The sequence below is a fragment of the Chiloscyllium plagiosum genome, unplaced genomic scaffold (assembly GCF_037043375.1).
Source record: "Chiloscyllium plagiosum isolate Xiang-an unplaced genomic scaffold, Cpla_swu_hap1 HiC_scaffold_29, whole genome shotgun sequence".
Classification (NCBI taxonomy): domain Eukaryota; kingdom Metazoa; phylum Chordata; class Chondrichthyes; order Orectolobiformes; family Hemiscylliidae; genus Chiloscyllium; species Chiloscyllium plagiosum.
The window spans coordinates 32,956,266-32,971,265 of NW_028270167.1; the positions used below are offsets into that span (position 1 = coordinate 32,956,266).

Here is a 15,000-nt window from a genome sequence, read left to right on the forward strand (position 1 = left end):
ATTGTTTCCCTCACAAATGCACACAGATCCTGTCTAGTAAATAGAACCTCCAGGACTCAGCCAGCTTGATCAGTAGTAGTACCTCTGAGCTACTCTTAGACATTGAAGTCCCCATCCAGACTAGATTATATGCACTCACCACCCTCAGTGGTGGTTGACATGGAACAGTATGGATTCATCAGTAGAGAAGGTTTCCTTACCCATCCTTCACCTGATATCATGAGACTTCATGGCATTCAAAGTCACGTTTGAGGGTGACCAGGCAACTCCCACCTGACTGCATACCAGTGTGCCACCACTTCTGTAGGGTCTGTGCTTCCCATGGGACAAGACATATGCAGGCATGGTAGGGCATTGGTTGGTAAGCCACGATTCCATGAGTACAACTATGTCAGGCTATTGTTGATTAGTCTGGAGAGAACTCTCCCAATTTTGGCAGAAACCTTCCTTCCATATGTTAATCAAGGATGACCTTACAGTGTTGAGTTCAGTTTGCACTTGCCACCTGGTCATGATGTCATACAGCTGTCTGGTTTTATTCATCTTTGGCTTTTCTGTAGCAGTCTGGGAAAAAAATGGCTTGCAACGTCATTCTGGAGGGCAGTGAAGATTAACCCACATTGCCATGGGCCTGCAGTCAGATGTAGCCCAGACCAGGTAAGTATGGTAGTCTTCCTTTCCTAAGGCACATTCATGAATCAGATGGATATTTACACCAATCGTGGATTGTGTCGTGACATGATTACTGAGACTAGTTTTCAATTCCAATTGTATTTTAATATTTTTTTAAAATGAACTGATTGGTTGAAGTTAAATTGTAGCAGCTCCCATGGTGGCATTTGACTCTGTGACAGAGGCCTCTAGAGTTCTAGTTCAGTGACACCATCACACTAACATCGCCCTCAGATCATCACTGAATGAGCCTATTCAGGATATGAAGAGAATTCCTTTGGAATTCTAGTGTGTGAGTGGGAAGAGATGCTCAGCTCTCAAAATCCTCTGATTGTGACTAGTCTGCAGATGAAACATGCAAGTTAGGGTGGGCCCCTGGAACCGGATAACGGAAAACCAGCATAGGAAGAGGCCGGTGCAGCGTGCTTAATATCATGGAGTTGGTAAAGTGACCAAGAAAGCTAATACATCATGGCCACAGGTACAATGCAGTTCATTAAATTCAACTTGTCAGAGTCTCCAGTGTTACCATTGTACCACTCACTAAGTCATGCTTCCTCAACACTCCTATCCTTTGGTAAGGGTGCCGATTAGCTCAGTTGGATGGATGGCTGCTTTGTGATACAAAGCGATGCCAACAGCACAGGTTCAATTTCCACACAGGCTGAGGTTACCATGAACAAATCCTTCCATGAAGGATTCTCCTTCTCAACCTCATCCCTTGCCCGAGGCTCAGGTTAAAGCATCATCTTTCCTGATGAATGGCTTATGCCCGGAACGTTGAGTCTCCTGCTCCTCGGATGCTGCCTGACCTGCTATATTTTTCCAGCAGCACACTCTCGACTCTGATCTCCAGCAGCTTCAGTCCTCACTTTCTCCTCAGGTTAAAGCACCACCAGTCTTGTTTCTCTCTACAATGTGAGAGCAGCCCTATGATCCACAAGGAATTAGGGTGACTTTACCTAGCTGACTTCCACTGACCCACCATATCAACCTGTGCCTATGACAGGAAATGGCTTCTCTCAAGGGCTGATAAAACATGTGTTTTGAAATATTATAGCAAGTCTCTACTTGTTATGTGCTAGTCATTAACATCCAATACAGTCATAATTCTGAAAAGAGCTACATCCTGATGTCTAACTCAACTCTTCCACTTTCTGTCAAACTTCAAACATATTCCCTCCTACTTTGTCTTTCCTAGAGGCACATCTCAGGCAGCAGTGCATTCCATCCTCTAGAAAGACAAGTTGGTAGGGCACCAACTATTTCAATTAGAACTTAATGCACTACTGCTAGGCACAAAACAGCTCTTCTCCAATATTTCTTGGACTTTCTCCTCACAATTAAGAGCTCTAAGAACTTCCCTGACATCCACTTTGAAGTGTAGCTTGACTGTGTGCTAAAATCACAACTGGATATAATTAATTCAGCATGCTCAATGTGAAAGCTGATGAGTTGATAAGGAGGAGATATCAGATAGGCTACCTGCAATTAATGTTGTTAGGCATCAGGGTGGGATGAGATGCATCCCACTAACGAATGTGAAAATGTAAACTGTAACATTTGAGAATCATTCTCACCACACAATGACCATCTCCAATAAGAGTCAATCTAAACACTGACATTCAACGGTGTTATCATCACTGAGTACTCCACTATCAACACCATGGAGGTTAACATTGACCAGAAATTCAAATGGACTCACCATATAATTACAGTGGCTATAAGAGCAGGTCAGAGGCCAGGAATACAAAGTCCATTCACCAGCTACAAGGCACAAATCAGGAATGTGATGGAATACTCTCCACTCGCCTGAATGGGTGCAACTTCAGTAACACTCAAGAAACTTGACACCATCCAGGGCAAAGCAGCCCACTTGACTGGCACACTACATCCATAATCATCTATTCCCTCCACCAACACCACAAGCAGCAGTATGTACTAAGTACAAGATGCACTGCAGAAATTCACCAAAGGTCTTTAGACAGCACCTTCCAAACCCACAACCACTTCCGTCTAGAAGGACAAGGACAATAGATACATGGAAACACCACCACCAGCAAATTCCCTTCCAAGCTACTCACCATCCTGACTTGGAAATACATATCACCATTTCTTCACTGTCACTGTGACAAAATCCTCGATTCCCTCTCATTGTGGGTCTACCTACAGCACACAGTTTGCAAATTTCTAATCTTAAGGCTTGAAATCACAAAGAAATTACTCCCTACCCCTTCTTGCCCCCCTCCCCATTTCCTACCTCATAGAAGAGGTAAAAATCAAATCATTTCGGGGTGCTTAATCTCTCAATTGTTGTGTGGAAGAACGGGGAAGAAAACTAAGATTTATGTAGTGGTGGGGGAAGAGGTGTAAACAAAACAAAATCAAAAACTGACAACCCTCTTGTTGAATCCTAACAATGACCCTTACCTGTTACTACCTGTGTTGCCATGGCAGTATTCCCTTGTTGTAGCGCAGATGTTGGTACCACAATCCCCTGGGAGTTGACAGTGTTGTTTATCGTTGTCAAAGAGTCTGGAGAATTCTGCAGCAAAAATAAAAGCAAAAGGATAAATGAGACATGATGGTGGTTGGTATTTCCTATCTGCGGCTTTACACAACTGACATCCCAGAGAACCCTGTCTGAATTACAAAGTACCATTGCACAGTCTGGTCTCGGAAAATACATTCAGCTCTTCTGCCATAAACCGGAGATTTCGGATTATTAGTGACAATCTATGAAGCAGGCCAAAAGATTGGGCTCCAGGACTTACTTGCTTTACCGAAATTTTGAGTCAGCTTTCTCATATGCACCTCACTGCAGTGTCTCTATGCACTCCAAATCCCCATAGACTATTTGGTCAGGTCATAGAGTCATAGAGATGTACAGCATGGAAACAGACACAGGTCAATCTCACTATTTCATCATTTCTGGCAGAATGGGATTGGACAAAGTCAATCTGTAACTCAGTGATCACTGTCTTTGTCCATAGAAGCAGAATGAAAAAAAATTATTGATTTGCTTCCTATTCTCTGAACTCCGGGCACAGTTTGAGGTTAGCTCTTGACAGGAAGTTGACTAAACATGTAACTGAGTTCTTTATGTTAGCATTATCTGGCAAGGGTAGATTTTCATATCTCGCTTCAAGCAGGTTAAAACAAAAGGAGGACTCAGGCCATCCCAAAGGTGGCTCATGGATAATGAAGTTCATTTGTAGGCTAATCATTGTTGTAAAGTAGAAAACACAGCCACCCACAAAAACACAGAAAAAAATCCCAGTAACAATGAGATTAAGATCACTTTATCCAAAAATCAAGATCACTAAAATCGATTAACGGTTGCCTATGGTTTAAAGTTATAGAGTCACAGAGTCATACAGCATGGAAACTGACCCTTTGGTTCAACTTGACCGTGCTGACTAAGTTTCCCAAACTAGTCTCACTTACCTGCATTTGGTCCACATCCCTCTAAACCTTTCCTATTCACGTATCTGTCCAAATGTCTTAGAAATGTTGTAACTGTATCTATATCTAAAAGTTCCTTCCACATACAAAGCAGCATCTGTGTGAAAAAGCTTCCCCTCATGTCTCTTTGAAATATTTCTCCTCTTATTGTGAAAGTATGCCCCCTAGTTTTGAACTCCTCCATACTAGGGAAAAGACCTTTGCTATTCGTCTTATCTATGCCCCTCATGATTTTATGAATCTCAACCTCCTACGCTCCAGTGAAAAAAGTTCCAGCCTTTCCTTATAACTTAAGCCCTCCAGCACTGGCAATCTTTTCTGAACCCTCTCCAATTTAATAATATTTTTGCTATTGCAGCACAACCAGAACTTTATACAGAACTCCAAAATGGCCTCACCAATGTCCTGTATTACCTCAACATGATGTCCCAACACCTGTATTCAACTGGTCTGAGATATGAAGGCAAGCATGCTTTGTATTTCCTTAACTATTCTCTCTATTTTCTTAACTATTCTGTCTACCTGTGATGCAACTTTCAAAGAATTAAGTACCTGAGCCCCTCGGTCTCTCTATTCAACAACAATATCCAGGGCTCTACCATTATCTGTATAAGTCCTACCCTTGTTTGTTCTAGCAAAATGCAATACCTTGCATTTATCTAAATTAAACTCCATCTGCTACTCCTCAGCCCATTGGCCTAATTAATCAAGATCCCTTTATAATCTTAGATAACCTTCTTCACTGTCAACTATACCACTAGTTTTGCAAACTTACTTCCATGCCTCTTAAATTCTCATTCAAATCATTTGTTTTAATGACAAACAGAAGTGAACACAGCACTGATCCCTGTGGAGAACCACTAGTCACAGGTCTCCAGTCTGAAAAATGACCCTCCACCACCATCCTCTATTTCCTTCCAATTTTGTATCCAATTGGCAAGCTCTCCCTGAATCCCATGCGATCTAACTTTACTAACTAGTCTACCATGTGGAACCTTGTCAAAGGCTTTACTAAAGTCCATGTAGACAAAGTCTAGCGTTCTGCCCTCATCAATTTTTTTGGTTACATCTTCAAAAAACTCAATCAAGTTTGTGAGACATGATATCCCACACACAAAGCCATGCTGACTATTCCTAAGCAGTCCTTGCCTCCCCAAGTGCTTGTAAATCCTACCTCTCAGAATCCCATCCAATAAGGTACCTACCACAGATGTCAGACTCACAAGTCCCAGGTTTCTCCTTTCTTAAATAAAGCCACAACATGAGACACTCTCCAGTCTTCTAGCACCTCACTCGTAGCTGTAGATGATACATATAACTCTGCTAATGCCCCCACTATTTCTTCCCTAATTACCAACAAAGTCCTGGGATACACTTAATTAGTTGATGAAAAAATACTGGATGAGTTCTAGTGTTCTTCTCTGGACACCACTGTTTGATAGTTATGCCCACCTGAGGGGGCAGATGAGTCCTCTGTGTAGCAACCCATCCAAAAAACAGTGGCTCAGATGGCCCAGCATTGCCTCGGTACCACACTGCACTGCAGTGTCAGCCTGGATTTCTGAAAGGGTTGATGTCACTCATTCCCTCATTTCTCCATTTGGAATAAACAAAACCTTGGATCAGAATCCTCTGATTGAGCAAAGAATTTTCTGGTAACCTGTGTATTTACTAAACGTTAAGAAGCAAACTTCAATTTGTATAATCTTAGGAGGACAAATGGTTGCTGCCTGCAGTTTAAGGCTACACACTACAGGAAGGATGTTGAGACAATAAAAAAAGGAAACTGCTAGAATTCAAGGATGCTGCCTGCTATGAAGAACGACAAACATAAAGGAAGACTTAAAACGTTCGAGCTGATTTCTGTTAGAAATTAGGGAGAAATTTGTTAGGGTTATTTAAAATTAGGGCAGAGAACAGATAGAAACAGCTTGCAGCCAATGTTTGAGGAGGTGAAACAAGAGAAAACACTTGAAAGATTTAAAATGAGAGATTTAGGACAGAGAACAGGAGAATCTTTCTTTATATTTTGAAGGGATCATGTAAAGTTTGACAACAGGTTAGAACGATGATTGAAGGAAATGTGAATAAAAGGCTTGAGAAAAGGCAATGCACATAGGATTAAGATAATTCATAAGGAAGATAAACCCAAATACTGAATCATAGAATGATACAGGGACTAATAGCTCTAAATGTTTTTTTCTATTTTGCATTTCTACCATATTGATAAAAGGTTATCAAATCGAAAGATTAACTCTGCATCTTTCTCTCCTGACACTGGCAGACTAGCCAAATGTTTCTAGAATTTTCCATTTTAATCTCTAATTTCCAGAATCTACAGAACTTTTTCTCAGGCACACCCACCACACTGCTTTTGTGACAACCGTGCAATGGACATTTACAGATTTGTCAAAAAAGCTGCTTTCCCAGAGTCACCCATATCCCATACTCAAACAATTGGAAAAGGCAGCAGGGTAGCACTTTGTTAATCACAGAAAGTACCACATATCCAGCAATGCATATCATATAACTTCCAATCTGCAGCAAAGGTCATGAGCCTACTATAAAACAATTAATGCCATTGGAATCTTTGAACTGATGTAGAAGAACTGGTCTCAGGGGGGAGATTAAAGCAGGAAGATTAAATATTACATAGTGATCAGAAATTCATTTCTCAATTTCAAATTAAATTGGACTACATCTCAGCCTACTTATGAAATTGGAAGTACTGCAAATTCTATTTTCGCTGTACTTATTTGACAGTTAGTGCCAGCCTGATGCACGGACTTGCAATCATGCAGCATTGAGAATGACTTAAAGCACAGAAGCATCAAAAGTCATACACAATGGTACAAAGCAACAGCAACTTCAATAAATCTGCTTGTGTGGAATTCTGTGCATGAGCTATCAGGTTCATCCCTCTCCCTGGAAAGTGGCTGCAATTATCCATGACTTTCATGTCCATGAACTGGATTTCCAACTACGTATCTGCACCACTGTGAATACTTCCAATTTCCACCATGGTCCAAATCCAACCCTCCCTCAACTCATTTGTTGCCTGCAACACCCCTAGATTTGACTATTCAAACCCACTTACCCCATCCCAAAAAAACAGAGGTCAAAATTCTGTACCTTACACCAAGTCCCATCTATTCATCATTCCTGTCTTTGCAGGCTTGCATTATTCAACAAGGAGACAAAACCTCAATTTTACATTTTTCACCTCCTTCCATTACCTCACTCCTCTACACTCTAATCTCCTCCAGCTCCTTATCTCTCAGAAGTATCCACACCCTTTTGATTCTGTTCTCTTAAGCATCTCCAAAATTACTGGTGGTCATGCATTCAGTTGTCTTGGCCTAAACTAGGAGATTCCCTCCATAAACCCCTAGCACTTCTCCTTTATATGCTCCTTAAAGCCTACACCTTGACAGCATGTTTGCCTATCTGCCCTAATACCATTCTAACGGACTCTTTGTTAGGCTTTGCTTTACAACCATCTTGTGAAAAGTGTTTCAACAATTCACAGTAATTAAAGATTACCATATAAAGTCAAGTTCCTCGTGTTAAAACACAGATTTGCAATAACACGCAGAGTAGGAAACTCATGATGTCTTCAGCAGCATTTTCAATATGCAAAGGAAGTTCACATATGTCAATAAAGACCAAACACAATATCCAAGTCTGAAAATGTAAAGTTATCGCCATTTACAGAGGAGCCTAATTAGACCAATTAATAATTAAAAGCATCAAATTTTCAAGAAATCAAACAGGAACATCAATACCCAGGGAACGATGAGACTCGCTACACAAAGGGAAATAGTCTAGGTGTACAAACGGAAGCTAGAAGGGCCTGCTTCCACACTGCAGGGATTCTTAGGTTTAAGGTTAGAGGGGAAAGATGTAAAAGTGACCTAATAGGCAACCTTTTCATGCAGAGGGTAGTGTGTGTATGGAATGAACTGCCAGAGGAAGTGGTGGAGGGTGGTACAATTACAACATTTAAAAGGCATCTGGATGGGTACATGAATAGGAAGGGTTAGAGGGATATGGGCCAAATGCTGGCAAATGAGAGTAGATTAATTTAGGATATCTGATCAGCATGGACGAGTTGAACCAAAGAGTCTGTTTCCATGCTGTACAACTCTCTGACTCCATATGACTTGAAAATAGCATCAAAGTTGGCATGAACAAAGATTTAGTCCTTTTGATGGACAGGAGGTAAGGGGACTGTAATGATGGGACCAAGGTCAGCCAGATGGACACCATAGAATGGGTTCCCTGATTGGGGCTGTTAACCTGGTCCATTCAGGGAGTCCTGGCTGACAGATATAAATGGGAGGAAGTGAGGATTACAGATGCTGGAAAGTCAGAGTCAGAAGTGTGGTGCTGGAAAAGCACAGCAGGTCAGGCAGCATCTGAGGAGCAGGGGAGTCAACGTTTCAGGCATAAGCCCTTCATCAGGAAAACTGGAGCATCAGGGGTTCTGTTCACTCTAGGAGGTGGCTCTGAGCTAACTGGGTCAGTGTCATGTACTATGCAGGTGGAAATAAAGGGTGTCTTGATAATGGGATACCCGCCTTTGCAGAGCTAATTTCAGGGATCATTTAAACTCATTCAAGAAAAATTAATAAACTAAAGCTCAGGAACAATGCTTCCAATCTATTTTCAAGTTTCCAAGAGAAACAAAGTGATGCATGTGAGTTGGCTAAGATACGTTTGAAGGAGGCTCGACAAACAGTGTTGTGCCTACAGCAGGCATAAAGGCCAGAGTTTGATATTTGATATTTCGCTGCAAGAAACAAGGTGTTAGTGCCATCTCTGAAGAACCATTCAAAATAAGATACACTGGAGTTTATTAAATTAAGAAGCTCAATGATGTAGATTATTGTAAGCACTCCAGCCAGGAGTAAGAGAGTCACTGAGAGTGTCATATCCTTGTTCAAAGGATATTTTGACAGGGAGAGTAGTCAGGAGAAAAGTATACTTAGTTGTGAAGGAAGTAGAGAGTGAAATAAAGGAATCAGAGCAATAGAAGGATAAATTTGATGGAAAATTCAAAAATTACACACAGTGTGAAGGGTTTAGATGAAGAGGAATTTGTTATATGTGTACAATAGGGCGGCATGGTGGCACAGTGGTTAGCATTGCTGCCTCACACCGCGAGAGACCCGGGTTCAATTCCAGTCTTGGGCGACTCTCTGTGTGGAGTTTCCACATTCTCCCTGTGTCTGAGTGAGTCTCCTCTGGGTGCTCCGGTTTCCTCCCACAATCCAAAAATGTGCAGGTTAGGTGAACTGGCCATGCTAAATTGCCTGTAGTGTTAGGTGAAGGGGTAAATGTAGGGTGGGTTGCTCTTCGGAGGGTCAGCATGGACTTGTTGGGCCGAAGGGCCTGTTTCCACACTATAAGTAATCTAAGTAAACAATCAGATTGTAAAACACATGGAGGATGTGTAGAATCATATCTTACATTCCAGAAAACTATCAAGGTGACTTACAAAGGCTAATACAGAATTATAAAATAACTTGTGGGAGCAGGCCAGGAAAAATAGGGTTATCTGTTCATGATGTTGAGGGGTGGGGAAGGGTTGGGGTGTGTCTTACTTCAAAGTAAAGATGCATACTGGCTCAATCCAGAGAGTTTAGCTCTGTGAGGGAAGCAATTAAACTCACGACAAACAATGACATTAGTGAACTAAGTCAATGTAGCTGCAGCTCACCTATTGTGATAGTGCTAAAACCAGATGGGTCATAATGATTCTGCAACGAAATCAACATGGTAATGGAAGTGGGTTCATATGCTTTACCAAGACTGGAAGTTTGAAATCAATGAATTGGATACCCTCAGTTTGTCACTATAACTACTTGTCAAAGGGGTATTGACAAGCATGCTTAACATGTGCAATTTTGCATTATGTGGGCACTATCCAACTGATAAAATCCCCAAAGTGTGTAAACAGGCCATTTGGCCCATCAAATCTACACTGACCCTCCAAAGAGCATCCCACTCAGACCCACCCCTGTAACTCTGTATTTCCCATAGCAATCCAATTAACCTGCACATCCACTACGGACAATTTTAGCATGGCCAATCCATCTAACCAGCACATCTCTGGACTGTGGGAGGAAACTGGAGCACCCGGAGGAAATCCACACACTCACGGGGAGAATGTTATCCAAGGCTGGATCAAACCTCGGTCCCTGGTGCTGTGAGGCAGCAATGCTAACCACTGTGCCATGAGTAAGTTCTAAAGCAAGTTTGTTCCAAATTTTCTTGCACTTTTAAGAAAAAAGGCAGAAAATGTAAATGGATACAAGAGGATCAAATTGCCTTTGAAAGCTGTACTGACAATGGCAATAGTTTTAGCTGTGCCAAATTATGCAAATTAATTCAAACTGACTGTTAATGTCAGGGGTGAGGACTATTTTACAGAAGATGACCAAAGGGGATTGAATGGCCTGTCAATTATTTTTTGAAGAAACTGACTGTGTATGAACAAAAACGTTCAATCGCTGTAAAACAGACATTGAGTCTTGTGCTGGATTGCCATTACTTTGAAATGCATAATGTAAGGAGAAACTGTTACTTAGACAGTTTGTTTTATTTCCTTTGGAAAATTTCAGGTCAAGAACTTGTGATTATTTCAATAGAGCTTAATACTCCAACTGTATAATCTGAAAATAGTTCATGTGCCTGGAAAAGAAAATTTTATTGTAAACACTTTAATTGAGAGCACACACACCAGAAAAGTGATTGCAGTGTTTAATGGAAGTTAATATGCACTGAAAAAAAGTCATATCAAACTTGAAGTGTTAAAGTTGCTTTTTTCTCTACAGACATGGCCAGATCTATTGAGTTTCTGTAGCCCTTTATTTGAGCTCAGATTTCCAGCATCCACAGTATCTTGTTTTTATTTGGAGCTTCAGTATATCTGAAGTTAATATTTAATTTGTAATTATTTTTGTGATTTCATTTAGAATCAGCCTTAAAATTAATGGGCTTTTGTGCAACTAGGTACAATTTTACGATGAGTGAAGTTAAACAGAGAAGATCAAGAGAGATTTATTTAAACATGGGAGAAAAACCAAAACCTTAAGAAAGATCCTTAAAAGTTCTACTTTGAGTTTTGAACAGTCCTTGAATAAAAGTTGTAAAGATCAGTACACTGGAGATGTGAAGGACATAATGAAACTAGATTAGAGTAAAGAGTTTGTGATAGTCCCAAACCAGAGGTGTTTGGATAAAACCACGAAGAGGTGATTATCAGTGAGAATGTTTAAACTCAGGTGTATAATACTTCCATGAAGAAGCTATCAGCATTTCCAGACTAAGAGTTAAAGTTTCAGTTAAGCTTACCAAGGAGTTAGAAATAGGGATTCTGATAGGAGTGGTGTTTTAGGTATGATACAAAAGTGATTTTGTTTGTTTTCCATTTCTAAAAAATTGACTTGAGATTAATGAGATTTACACTTTTACTGTGTGTTTTAAAATCTTTGAATCTGGTTATAAGATGATGCGTTGGTTTATTCAATGTTATGTTCATTTCTCCTATTAACAGATTTCTGTTTTATTGTTAAAGCTAAATCTGCAGCATTACTTATGTTTTTGTGAGACCAATTTGTTAAAACCATGATCAATGAAGTCAGTTTTCAGTCTGGCGTCTGATTTATCCAGTAATAACATCAGCTGTGACCTTAATAATGGTTGCTAGTCCTACAAAGATGAATTAGAAAATTAAAAGGATACAAGGTGTCTGCAAAGGGATAAGTTGGGTTCAGTGAGAGAGTAAACATTGACAAGTACACTATAATGTGGGAAAATAAGAAATTGCCCATTTTGGAATGAAGAATAGAAAAACAGCATGTGATTTGAATGAAGGGAAATTGTAGAACTATGAAGTACAAAACAATTCAGGTGCCCAGGTCATGTATCCCAAAATAGGTAACGCACAAACACCACAAGTGATTAAGGCAAATAGAATGTTGTCATTTGCTTTAAGACAAATGGAATATAAAAGAATTTTTTAAAATTCACTGATAAGATGTGGATTCTGGGTCAGCATTTATTGCCCACCCCAATGCCTTTTAGAAGGTGCCCTTCTTAGTGAGCTGCCATCTTGAACTGCTGCAACCTACTTGTTGTAGTTGCAGCCATAATGCCCTGAGGGAGGGAGTTTTTCACTCAGTGACAGTGAGTGAAAAATGGTGATATATTTCCAAGTCAGGATGGTAAGTGGCTTGGAGATGAGCTTGCAGGCAGTGCCCTTGTCCTTCTAAATGGTGGTGGTCATGGAATTTGGAAGGTGTTGTCTAAGGAGCTTTTGTGAATTTCTTCAGTGCATCTGGTAGATTGTATACACTGATGCTACTGAATACTAGTGATGGACTGAGTGATTGTTTGTGGATGTGGTGTCCTGGATGGTGTCCAACTTATTGATTGTTGTTGAAGCTGCACCCATTCAGGTAAGTGTGGAGTATTCCATCACATTCCTAACTTGTACCTTGTAGATGGTGACAGGCCTTGCAGAAACAGAAAGATCCTAGCCTCTGACCAGATCTTGTAGCCATGGTATTTGTATGGCTAGTTCGGTTCAATATCTGGTCAATGGTAACCCTGATAGATTGATACCGGGGGATTCCATGATGAATATGCCATTGAGTAACAAGGGGTGAGAGACTCTGTTGTTGCCGGAGATGGTCATTGGGTTACACCTGAAATGTCGAATTCTCCATCTCCTGATGCTACCTGGCTTGCTGTGTTCTTCCAGCCTCCTGCTTGTCTACCATTGGCTGTTACTAGTCTGGCGTGAATGTTAGTTGATACCTGTCAGTCCAAATCTGGATACTGGTCATGTATTACTGTGTTTGGCCATGGACTGCTTCAGTACCTGAGGACTGACAAATGGTGCTGAACATTGCATAGTCAGCAGCAAAGATTTCCTCCTTATCATGGAAGGAAGATCATTGATAAGCAGTTGAAGATGGACAGGCCTGAGAAACTACGATCTGCTTTGCTCTGATTATGCAGAGTATTGGTCAGGCCAAATAGGGAGTATTGTACACAACTTTAGTCTCATGAAGAAACAAAATCCACATGCTCGAAGAGATTAAAACAAGGCTCATTTGAATAACACCTTGGAGAAGACAACTGGCATTATATTAGGAGAAAATCATGGACGGGTGAAACAACATCGAATGGAATTCAGAAAAAAAAGAAAGGTGATTTAATTGAAACAGTTCAGATCCTCAGTAGGCTTATAGAGTGAATGCTAAAGGGATATCATCCTTTGTTGGGAGAGAGTTGAACCAAGGGACACAGTTTTAAAATATGGGGTCACTCATTTAAGGAAATGAAAAGAAACGTTCTCCCCAAGGATCATGAGTCTGTTGAACTCTCTGAGAGATCAGTGGCAGCGAGGTCACAGGACATTTTTAAGGCAGAAGTAGATAAATTCTGACCAAGGGAGTCAACGGATATTGTGGAGTGGGCAAGCAGTTATAAGGGAATGCTGTACTGGCAGTGGTGACTTCTCTCTGATGTGATGTTAAATTAATGGCCCATCTGTCTTTATGGATAGATATAAAACATCTGACCTGGTTCCAAGGCAAGAGTAAGGCTGAGCACAGAGGCTACAAGGCCCATTCTTGTTCCTATTTCTTAGTCTTTTTATTCCATCTCTCCAACTTTCTATTAATTATTTGGCATTTTTTTAGTGTTTTAGAAATCACACATTTTCAGATTAATGCCACATGAGCTGAACTCAGTTGGAGCACTAAAATGGGAGCTACATCCAGAACTACAGCTGCCTTTCTTGAAAGAGAAAATATTCATCCAACCAGTTTATTCCTGGCTGATTAAACCTGCTGGAAAGTCTGGTTAATAGGAAACTATGTGGAATAAATGTGATTCCACCATTGTTGTATAGTCTATCTCCACTTCATGGAGGTGGGGTGCCTTTGAGAGTACGGGCAGATAGCTGAAAGTGCGATTGGACTGCCTGCCCCATTTCCTGGGTAGGGAGTGGATAGAAGTGACAACAACGCTCATGGAAGAAAGTTCAGAGGCAACCACAAAGGAGGACAGGAGGAGATCAACTCAAGATACAGGCAGAAAATAAAGAAAGTTTAGGCAGAACCAAAACCAGCAATTGCTGGAAAAGCTCAGCAGGTTTTGAGGAAAGGTAACTCAGCCCGAAAGGTTAACTCTGATTTCTCTACACAGATGCTGCCAGACTTGCCAAGCTTTTCCAGCAATTTCTGTTTTTGTTTCCCATTTACAGCATCTGCAGTTCTTCCAGTTTTTAAAGAAAGTTTAATATTTGTTATGAACACAAATGTTGGGAAAAGTCAGCAGTTATCGCAGATTTGGTGAAGAGAAAGCAGAGTTAACGTTTCAGGATCGGTGGCTCTGCTTCTGCACTCAACATTATTTTTTGTTTAATATTTGGTATATGGATTGCAGCTGGAGAAGCTATTGATGGGGAATTCCCACGCCTCAGAGGGGAATCTAGAGTTAGGAGTCATAATTTCAAAATAAGTCGTCACCCGGTTAAGATAGAGATAGGAGCAATTGCTCCTCTCTGGGGGTGGCGTATCACTGGAATTCTCTGTGCCCAGACAGCAGTGGAGACTCTCTCCACTCCATTGGCTCACAAGCCTCATTCCTGATGAAGGGCTTTTGCCCGAAACATCGATTCTCCTGCTCCTCGGATGCTGCCTGACCAACTGTGCTTTTCCAGCAGCACACTCTCAACTCAGATCTCTCGCATCTGCAGTCCTCACTTTCTCCTACAGACTATTAAATACTGACTTAGACATGTCTTTGATCCACAAGGTTCACTCTAAGCTGTTCCTCAGAGAT

General features: G+C 40.9%; 1 protein-coding gene across 18 annotated transcripts in view; it reads right to left on the reverse strand.

Moving 5' to 3' along the window:
- pknox2 (pbx/knotted 1 homeobox 2) overlaps window positions 1–15,000 on the reverse strand; it is a 479,880-nt gene that overhangs the window by 58,207 nt on the left and 406,673 nt on the right. For all 18 annotated transcript variants that reach the window (XM_087976466.1, XM_087976462.1, XM_087976460.1 and 15 more), the window contains one exon: window positions 3,103–3,217. In XM_087976466.1, the coding sequence (XP_087832592.1) occupies window positions 3,103–3,217 (115 nt within the window). The remainder of the gene's footprint in view (window positions 1–3,102; window positions 3,218–15,000) is intronic.